The sequence below is a fragment of the Sphaerodactylus townsendi genome, linkage group LG01 (genome assembly GCF_021028975.2).
Source record: "Sphaerodactylus townsendi isolate TG3544 linkage group LG01, MPM_Stown_v2.3, whole genome shotgun sequence".
NCBI classification, from domain to species: domain Eukaryota; kingdom Metazoa; phylum Chordata; class Lepidosauria; order Squamata; family Sphaerodactylidae; genus Sphaerodactylus; species Sphaerodactylus townsendi.
The window spans coordinates 159,645,509-159,656,396 of NC_059425.1; the positions used below are offsets into that span (position 1 = coordinate 159,645,509).

The following is a 10,888-nucleotide window of genomic DNA, read 5'->3' on the forward strand; positions in this document are numbered from 1 at the left end:
ACATTATCTTAGAACAAGCGGTCAGTTTTCCTTATTTGCATTTTTTGCAATAAATTAACTTGCATTCATGACTGAAGAAAAATATGAATTCAGAATTAAGTCCAACTCCACACTAACAAGAGATGTCATAATTTTTCCTGTTTCCCTCAGTGACTAAGTAAGCTTTGACTCATTAAAAATTATACCACAGAAACTTTGTTGGCCTTTATGGGACTTTTGATTTTCAGCCGCTGAATTTAGTCCCAAGGTTTGTAGCTGGACATTTTGTCATGGAGGACACCAAAATACAAAATATCAAAACCCTGAGAACAAGCTAATGAGCAGCCCAATCCAGAGCCTGAGGCTGCCAGAGATGACACTGCTGTAATGCCACCCCACTACCTCCAGAGGGCTTTTTGACACAATACAAAAAACTGCTCCCCACTGCCGAAAAGCCCTCCATAGGGCTCAATGGGCTTACGTCACCCAAAGGGTGGCGTAAATCCATACCCCAAGGGGGTGGCATCCTGGGAGGCAAAGCTCGGGTGGAAGCCAACTAAGGTTGGCTCCATCCCCACCCATGCCTCCAAAATGCCCCTGCTACACCAGCAGAGGCACAGGAGCACTGATGCAGAATCCAGCACCGCATCTGGCCATTGTGGAGGGCTACAGCGGCCACCTACCAGCAGATTTATCTCCCTGCCAGTATAAGCACCCCAGGGAGGGCAAATCCACTGATGTAGAGCTCCACTGCTCCATAATTCCCTTCATGCATATACACACACCCTAGATTGGGACATAAGACGTATAACAACATGTTATTGTAGTAATGTTAAAAATTAAGTGCCAAGTGAACTATGTGCCTCTAAATTAACTGGTCAAAATACTGACTTGCAGGAACAAGTGTTCATATTCCTGGCAAGCTGTGCAGAATGCTGTCTTAATTTTTATTAGCTCTATAAGTAAAAGGACCAAAATTTTTTGAATGAAAACTCAGAATTCACAAAAGTGTCCAAACAGCACCCACAATTTCCAGACCATGAGGACAGATGCATTATTTATAATCCACCTTTCTCACTGCAACTCAAGTTGGATTGCACAGTGTGAATCAGTACAATCAACAGGAGGAGGATCTAATAAGCCAGTGAGGTTGAACCCATGACACATATGTTAAAGGTGACATGCCATGTTATTTTGGGTTATCCGCTAGCATTCACCAACACCCAACAACAGGTATCCTCCCTGTTGGAGTCTTTTATGTAATTATTTGACCTTTTTTTAATAATACATCACCACCCATAATTGGACTGAATTTTAAAAAATAAATGAATATGTAAAGAATTGTTCCTATTCTGTATGGGGGTGGGTGAAGTGACAAGTAGGGTCAAGTTAGGCATTTTTTTCAAATTTTTGACACACTGAGCCCAAAAGGTTATTCATCGCTGTAATAAACAGTGCAGGAGGACAAGGATTACAGAAACCTTAAACGAAGTCTATTAGGCATGTGTCAAACAATGCAGAAAATTATATTACAAAAGTACAAAGCAATGCAGTTAAGACACATCACTACACACAAAAAGGAAAAGTTACTCTTGTATATCTAGAGGTCACTCTGTGTTACCATACTGCCCTGGCATAGCGGGTGGGAGTATTTATTCACATGTATCACTGCCCTCGTTCCAGCCTAAAGGGTAATGCTGGCGTTTGCAGAGATGGGGAGCCCATTCTCTGGCAAGAGCCAGGCCTACCAACAAGAAACTTCCAGGAATTGTTTTCCTGTTCTCATGCTCTCAGCTTGCTTGCCAAATCAGCACATTTTCAGCTCCACAGCCAAGGAAGAATGTGTCCTCAACATGATACAGTAGCCCTGCTGAATAGATACTTATTTCAGCCACAAGAAGACTCCTGATGTCATTGCCTCCCCTGATTATCTTCACCCAGATACTCCCTTCTGTAACTAACTTCTTCTGACCATCTTAAAATGTACTCTATTGTTTCTCAACCAATCCATCCAGACCCCCCCCCAGAGGTTGTCCTAAAACATCCCCCAGAGGTAGCTCCTCGCCCTATAAATATCCTACCCTCCAAAGGGCCAATCGCTCAGTGCCACTGACACCTTCCCATCGTTGTTGCTTTGTCCAACACACTGCCCCCTGGAACCAAACGCTAGCCATTTGGCTCTGAACGCTGAATCTTCTTCACATTGTGATCAGGTTGTATTGCCCAAATATCCCATACCCCTTTTTGTTCCAAATCTATTTTCCAACCTATCTATATCTTAGGAACTCTGTGTGTGCATGTTTGCTGCATTGAACCAAGTGATTGTAAACCCCTTATCCTTACAATAAAGACTGTCAAATTTGCATTATATTATTCTCTGTGTATTTTCTTTCAAGAGCTGATCTTCGGATACACTGGTATTAAAGATCCCATATCCAGCCTCTCGCAACATTAATAAGCAGTCTGCTCTGAGCTAATATTCCCCACTACATTGAGAGGCTGTGTCTCCATCCTAGGTAACATCTGCATGTAGAAAATAGCAGCATATCTCCTTTTCTTAATTTCAAGCATATTGCTAGAAAACTAATGATAGTGACCCAAGTTGCAAACCCAGTTTCAAGCACAACATAGATGCATAAGGTGTTGCTACTTCTGAACAGATGAGATGGGGAAAGGAAAAAAACTGAAATTAATTGTGTACAAAAAGGGAAGCAAGGACAAACATGCAACAGTCAAGAGACTCCTGAAGCAGAATATGAGAATCAAGTCATGAGGATCCAAGGTCAGGAGTTTGAAGAATGGGTTTCTGCTGTTCACCCACCCACAGAAGCACAGGGTTGACAGAGAAGCCAGTCAAGGAGGATATCATAATATGACTGGCTCCAGAGGAGATCCTGGAATACCACTAGAAGGGTCAGGATGAACCAATAACAAGGCAAAGTGAAAGAGACATGCTATTCTCCGAAACATAGTGTAACTAAACACCAGTTGTTGGGATAGCCACTGCCCTTTTGCCCAGCTTTTGGAGTTTCCTGATGAAGTCTGGTGTGTGAAACAGGATATTAGACTACTTAAACTGTAGTCTGATTCAACAAAGCAATGCTCTTACACTCCTAATTCAAGGGCATGTTAGATGGTCTTGCCACCAGTCCAAGAAACATCAAGATGCAACATTATATTACACTGCCTTACTAATCCACAGAGCACCAAACTATCAAAGGAAGTCCAAGAGGACTGAGCATGCTTCAAGAGCTTCCATTTACCATCACACCCATTTCTATTTTTGCAATTACAAATCTAAAGCACTCTATCCTCCAATAGCACCTGTAAGATTCGCTTTAAAAATAATTTCTGATGCTATATAATGTCTCATTTGGATATTCACACCCAGCATCAGAAGAGAATAATTCTGGCTCAACAACCAATAAAAGGAAACTTATTTTTCAGTGGTCCAAAGAGCATCTGTAGCACTCACATTTTTAAATGCTATGCTGACAATTCTTGACTGAAACACTCATGCCTCAGTTTTTTAAAAAAAATCTAACACTTTTTACACAGAGATATGACAGTCTTCTGGCCCTTGCTGCTAACAATATTGTTCCCTTTCACAGATTGAAACATTTTATACTTCTACACTGCAGTCATGTTTGCTGTGGGTACATCCTTGATATGGAAGTATTTACTGCTGTAAACATGCTTCTAAACATCTAATGGGCACAGGTTAGAATGTTACAACAAAACAGGATTCTGTCCTTCACTGTGATGTATCTGGCTCAGAAAAATGTTAGTACAATGGAAATATGCCCACAGTAAACATATCTCACCAAACAAGACATGACCGTATGCATTCAGTTGCTTAAATGCTATTGAAATTGGGGAGGGGGGCTGCTGATGAAATATGGCTTAGACCTAGTGGTTGCAACTAAGACCAAGTTCAATTCCAATTTCACACTCAATACCTGTGGTGGTGTACTGATATGAGTGTCAGACTAAGATCCAGAGACTCGGGTTTAACCCCCACTCTGCCATGAAAGACTGCTGGATGACTTTGGCCGAATCACTCACTCTCAGCCTAAACTACCATACACAAGGTTGTTGTGGGGTTACAATGAAGGAAGGAAGAGCAACAACAGAAGCTGCTTCGGGTCCTCACTGGCGGAGAAAAGCTGGATATGAATTAAGTAATTCAACTGTGCCTCACTGATTCCAATTTTAAAAAAATATTTTCCACTGAAATCAACAGAAATGAAAGGACTTAGTACAGAACCGAACCCGTCTAAACCATACAGGGAGGAGCCTGTTCCCTCAAAATATCACCATTCAAATAAGATACATAAAGCCCCTAATCTATCCAATAAAGAATGTATTACAAAAAGTTGTTTGAGGGTACTTGTTTGTCAGTAAATATTATGTTGAAAAATGTCTCCTGCGTTAATAGAGACTTAACCTCCACTAAGTTAAGTTTTCTATTTTTCTTTTCAAAAAGTTTATATTTAAATGGCCTGCTGATAGCGTTTTAATGTTATGCATATTTAATAATGACAGGAATGTGTGGGGGGGGGGTTAAAATCAAGTTATTTTGTAAGTCTTCTTCTAAATCACTACATGATGAGATGTACAGCTTGCACAAGTCCTTAAAATTGGTATATACAGACAAACAGGTTCACCAGGCAGCCTGTAAACTGAAGACATATTGTTCCTTTATTTTACAGCACCAGGCAAATAGTTTGTTGTGCATGCCTCAGGCTCCTTCTGCACATGCAGAATAATGCATTTTCAATCCACTTTCACAATTGCTTGCAAGTGGGTTTTGCTATTCCGCACAGTAAAATCCAGCTGCAAAGTGCACTGAAAGTGTATTCAACGTGTATGCATGTGCAGAAGGAGCCTCAGTTTCCACACAGGCACTGTGCATCTTCCTCTCATACATACCTTACTTGCAATATTCATGGACTTCACATCAGTTTCTGTTTTGCTGGCAAGACACACCAGCGGGCCCTACATGGCTTTTAGGGGAAGTTATCCCAATACACTGTATTCACTCAGGCACAAAGATAAGATAAATACTTGCCACTCCTCTACAGTTTATCCCAGCCATTAACTGCAACCTGTTAAAGGTTGGATACATACCAAACCACTGAAATCCCTCTTACAGATGGGTGAAAGAAGAGTGATACTGTAACATCTTTCTGGGGCTACACCGAAACACCCCATCCCCTGGAGATGGATGGAGTTTTACCCAGAGATTTCAATACAGTCAGAGCATTCTCCATAGACAACAAAAGAACCCAGGGATTCTAGTCTATCTTCTGTTCTCCACTAAGTCAGCAATTAAGGCTGCAATACTAAAACCACTTACCGGGGAGTAAGCCTCATTGAATATGATGAGACTTCTGAGTAAACATAATAGGCATGTGCTGTAGCTACCTTACTTTCAGACTACCTATACATTGACTGGGGTTTTTGAAATAGCGTTTTATGTCTGCCGTTTATTACTGTAACACCTGTAACCAATTTTTAAAGTCACACCTCGAGGTGCTTCATTGCACGCCCGAAGGCATGCACAGATTCCCATGTAGCGTTTTATAACCCCGGCGGTTTGCAAGAGGAGTGTACCGTAGGCATGCAACCACATATACACACCCTTCAGAATATGATGGCACATACAAAAGGGGGCTGTGAAAAGACATCGCCTCCCCTTCAGCCCCACACTCTCTCCCTTCCAGACCTTTGTGCATAACACAGCCCACAGCGCGGAGACACACCAGAAACAGTGATACACCCACATTTTCCCCCCAATCAAATCTGCGGATTAAAATCCTGTCTGTTCAGATGCAGCGTGGGGTGGGGTCGTGATGAGGTGGAAGCAAAGAAAGAGGGATCGCCTGCTCGGAGGAGGGGGAGGGGGGAAGATAGCAGCGCGAGGGAAGCCCCCCTCCCCTCGATTTTTTTTTGCTCGTTCTCTCTCTCCCCCCACCCCACTCCGAAATTGCAAGGGCGCCCGGGATCCTCACCTGGTCTATGGGCAGCCGCACAGCGTTGCTGAGAGGCTGCAGCAGCGTGGAGCCAGTGGTGCTGGTGGCCATGGCGAAGAAGGCGCTTCCCCAACTCTGGAGCCGGCCCAGGAGGAGGATGGGAGGAGGAGAAGGAGGAGTGGGAAAGGGCCAGCAGCAGCAGCCGCCGCCGCCACCTCCCGCCCGTCCGCCCTTATGCCCAGCGCATCAGTTGCAGCAGCAGCGGCGGCGGCGGCGGCGGCGGCGGCGGCTGAAGCAGCGCGCAAAAAAAAAAAAAAAAAAAAAAGCAAGCCCAGCCGGGAGCGGCGTCGTGACAACAAGGAGGCTCGGAGAGTGACAGCCGCGCCGCCCAATCGACGCGCGCCTCCAGCCGTTGAGTGACAGGCGAAGGAGGCCGAATCGCTGTGCAACCCAAGCCGGCGTCGGAGCCTTTCGGCTGTTGGTAGGAATAGTCGAGAGGCGGGGCAGAGCGGGGCCAATCGCGGGCCAGCCGGGTGGGACGGAGTGGTTCAGGCGCGCGCCCTTGTTCTGGAGGGTCTCCTCTGCAGGGTTTGTCCGGGGAGGGGAAGATGGAGGCAGCAACGTTGTCTCGGGGGGAGGGTACAGAGAGCGGGCTCAACGCCGGGGAGGAAAAAAGGCGAGCTTATAAAAACGGTCTCAATGAATAAATGACGGCGGTCAAGCGAGGTGTGAGGGTTGCATGAGTGGGGAGGACCGTGCAAAGGGGTGCCCGGGTGGGGAGGGGGGAGACAATAGAAACAGAGTGGTATGAATTCGTATATTTAACACAGTCAGGTGAATGCTTCTGCACCAGTCCCAGGCTGGTAAGCAGGGCGAGATCGTGCGGGGTACTTCAGTCTTCTTTACCCAGTTCTGTGTAGGTCTGTGTTGCAACTTTATGCCTGCTTGCAATTTCAGGAGCATCTTTTCAGATGGTGTGAGTGTCTCTACTGAAATATGAAATGTCGCACATTTTGGAAGAAGCTGAGTGAGAAGGTTTTAGATATTCACTCAGTCTTTTTCTCAGATAATATAGTCTTCATGTGTATGTTCCTCAAAATCTGTATACTTGTTTACTTGAGATTCTATGCAACTTTCTTTCAGATTAAGTCCTCTTGATGCTATACATTGCAATGTGTTTACTCATATATGTGTGAATTGGGTGCTTCTCTGATGTTCACTCTTTATCTTTTTTGAAGGACAACTAAGCTGTTGATAGGTCTAAATGTGGCATCTAGTTTTGTCTTAATATGTCTACAGTTCAGCTGCACATATGGAATGAAGGTTCCTCCTCTCCTGTAAGATCTCAGGAAAAAGGCTAGACAAACATCTGCCAAGGTGTGGAATAGCTATAAGGTGGAATACTGGTCTGGGACTGGGGGGGCATAGTTAAGTGGCAGAGCATCTATTTTGCATAGTGAAAGTCACAGGTTCAGTACCAGGAATTTACAGTTAAAAGGATCAGTGTGCAAGACCTCTCTTCTTTGTCTGAGAACTTTCAGTGTAGACAGTATGGACCTTGATGAACCAATGATAGAGCTAGTTTATGGCAGCTTCATGTGTGGTTGCTTCCAGGCACAAATTAAACATTACACACAAATACATGAAAGAAACCTTACACATGTGATTAAAGAGACAAAAAAGCTTAGGTAGATATGATTTAGAACAGAGGAGCATATTTGGAATAATGCTTGAAACCCTGGAGGTGAAGGGTGTTCTGGAGCAGAAAAGTGGTAAGCAGGAAATGGGAAGCATTTCCTCCCATGCCTCTTTTCTACCCAAATCCCCCTTCAGAAAAGCAACTATCCAGCATAACATTGATGTGGTACATATTCACTTCATGGAAGTTGATGGCTCTCCTGAGAACTGAACTACATATGAAGTGGGGAATTTTGTGATAAATCCCATAGGACATATGTAAATATTAAAATGGAATTGTAGGAGACCCCAATTTGGAATGGGTCTGGGATGGCTCCAGTACCATTTTCCTAACAGAAGCCCCCTGCTGCTATTCATCCCACTGGAAAGAATTCACATTTTTCAGTCATCAGGTTATAACTTCTGGGGAATAATTTTTATCAGGAAAGCAGTGCAGAGGAAATTTGGCTCCTCTTCCCACTCCCTCATGGGCTGTGTGCCAAATCACTCCTCCCCCTCTCTACAGCTGCTGTTAAACTTTTTTTTAAAAAATGTCAGGATATTTAATCTCCCAAGGAAGACATCATTCAGACCCACTGAAAGGATGAGGTATTTTCAATCATGTCATCACTGACATTTTTTCCTTTATGTCCTAGAAACGCACTGACAAAATTGCCCTAAATGCAAACGCTGTAAAACACAGACTGACACATTCACCATGTAGAGAAATTACCGTTTAGGGATGTATTTCTAAATGGGAAGTATTTCTTGCATTTTGAAATCACTCTTTTATGCAGTGTCAGAATGTAGTGTTCCAAAACGAGCTTAAAATATGCTTTTCAGTCAATCTAACAGAACCAGTAGATTAAAAAGAATTCCTAATTACTACGTCACTCACTGCATTGTCAATCAGTGGTACACAGAGTCGCCAAACAGACCAATTTGCACTCCCAATAAATTTAGACTGAAGTTATCACTTAAATAGGGCAACCACGAATATACAAAGGACATTTTATTGTCATGTTTTCCACCATTATGTGTTATTTGTGCTCAGACTGGTATGTTGCCTCATTGGAACTTTGAACATTTAGGGGTTTGGATAGTTCTGAAAGTTTGCTCAGTTTTTAGCCATTCATTTTCATTCTGGTAATGATTCCACTGTTGATCAACAGCACACATTTGAAAGATTGTTTCATACCTCAACCTATTTCTACATGACTCACCAGTAACAATGTATTGTCCATGTGTCACTTCTTAATTGATCTGTGATTTACATTAGTAGTTGGAGTGGAACATTAATCCTATGCGTGAAGTTCCTTTAGGGACAGCTGATATAATTTTGGATGGGTAGGTTCAGCAGCCAGTTTAGAGCAGGGTTTGTTTTTTAGGGGAGGGAGCATTCACACAATGTCCACTTTCTGCGTTTTCCCTTGTGCCCTTTCCCAAACTTAGTTTGATGCAACTTTTTTGAAAAGTACAAGCACATTTTCACACTGAGCAATAGGTGTGATGGGAAGTTGCGCATTTTTGAAGGTCCCAATCACACTGGCATAATTTACCTTGCCTCGGTCTCTCCCCACCCCAGCTGCCATTTCTCCCATACCACTGAAACGAAAAAAAAAATCAGTAACTGCTACAATGCCAAAATGTTATAACTATCTCTGGCCAACTTCTACTATATTCCTCTCCACCAAAAGATCTAAGTAGAATTGTAACTTCATCCACCACATGCTGGACCATCTTTATTTTAGAATGCTCTGCTTGGGTCCTAGTGCCTAATCATTCTAAAAGACAGTCCAGCATGTGACAGGTGAAGTTAGAAGAAGAGTTTGGATGTATACCCCACCTTTCTCTCCTGTAAGGAGACTCAAGGTGGCTGACAAGCTCCTTTCCCTTCCTCTCCTCACAACAGACACCTGGGGAGGTAGGTGGGGCTGAGAGAGTTCTGATGAACTGTGACAAGCCCAAGGTCACCCAGCAGGAATGTCGGAGTGTGGAAACACATCTGGTTCACCAGATAAGCCTCTGCCATTCAGGTGGAAGAGTGGGGAATCAAACTCAGTTCTCCAAATTAGAATCCACCTGCTCTTAATCACTACACCAGGTTGGCTCTCGTTACAATTCTACTTAGATCTTTTGGTGGAAAAGAGTATAGTTCCATCTGAATTTCTAGCTTTCTTTTTTTTTAAAGTATCTAGCTCCTTCTGTTTTGGAGGTATAAGGGGAAAGGTTATCTCCACAATTGAAAGACTTCTTTAAAAATGCAAACTGAGTGTTCAGAGAACTAATAGATTGTGTCAATAAAGGGTTATTATGATATAGCAATGTACCAGTTACATTTGTTTTTTGAAAAGCCCCCTCCTGAGATCTCTGGTGGGATGGTGCGGAAAGGAATGCAGGGGAAATAGTAGATGATGGAAGACAGCGAGCACAAAAATCCTGTGTGGATATCCTGTTGCTAGCACAAATGCCTTTGCAATTGCCATAGCAAAGACAGGTGAGCCATGTAGGCTCAGCCATTGTTTCTAAGGGAAGTGTCTCATTCAAACACCATCTCAGCCACAAATACACTAGACTGCTTGTTCAGCTGAAGCCCACCATTTGCAATATGCTACTGATGAGATACCGGTCAGTCATATAGAGCTCCTTGTGAAGGTTACAAACTTGAAAGGAGCTGTATAAATACCCAGTTTTGTTTTTATGGTACTGCAAATGTCAATAGCTTAAACTTAAGGGACATCAGACATGGAGAACCTTTTGTGTGGAATGGTTATATTAAAGTCCAGAAGTACCTTACAGCTCCAGGGTAAAAGCTTTTGAGAGTCCAAGAGTAGAAATTGAGTACAAATGGAGATCTCCAAGTCCTTTTATCGGAGAGTGGGAGGGGTGTTGTACAGAATTCTTGTAAAGAATTCAAAGGAATGTTGCACTAAAACCTGCCTGTAGTACTCAATGCTATTGATGTTTGCATTGTTGTATTTCAGTGAAGTGTTTTAAACTACAAAGCTCAGGGATCCTTTGTGTTAAATTCCTGCTGATCAGCTACAGCCCTGGCTTGTGAATGGCTGCTTGAAAGTGAATTAGGAGGTGCTTGTGCATGGAGTTTTAATTTTTGATTCCAAAATCAATATATCTGAAATTAACATTTGTCTTGAAACACCTTCATGGAAGAATTGTTAGGTCTGTGAAGCGTACAGCCTAAACCGGGGGAGAGGGCCAGGTGCAGTGGAACTGTGGTGTAGCTGAGCCACTCCCAA

General features: G+C 43.2%; 1 protein-coding gene across 1 annotated transcript in view; it reads right to left on the bottom strand.

Annotated features, from left to right (window-relative positions):
• Positions 1 to 6,245, bottom strand: part of MBOAT2 (membrane bound O-acyltransferase domain containing 2) — a 116,465-nt gene extending 110,220 nt beyond the window's left edge. The window contains exon 1 of the mRNA XM_048498376.1: positions 5,994 to 6,245. Coding sequence (XP_048354333.1) covers positions 5,994 to 6,065 — 72 coding nt within the window. The 5' untranslated portion in view covers positions 6,066 to 6,245. The remainder of the gene's footprint in view (positions 1 to 5,993) is intronic.
• Between the last annotated feature and the right edge of the window lie 4,643 nt (positions 6,246 to 10,888).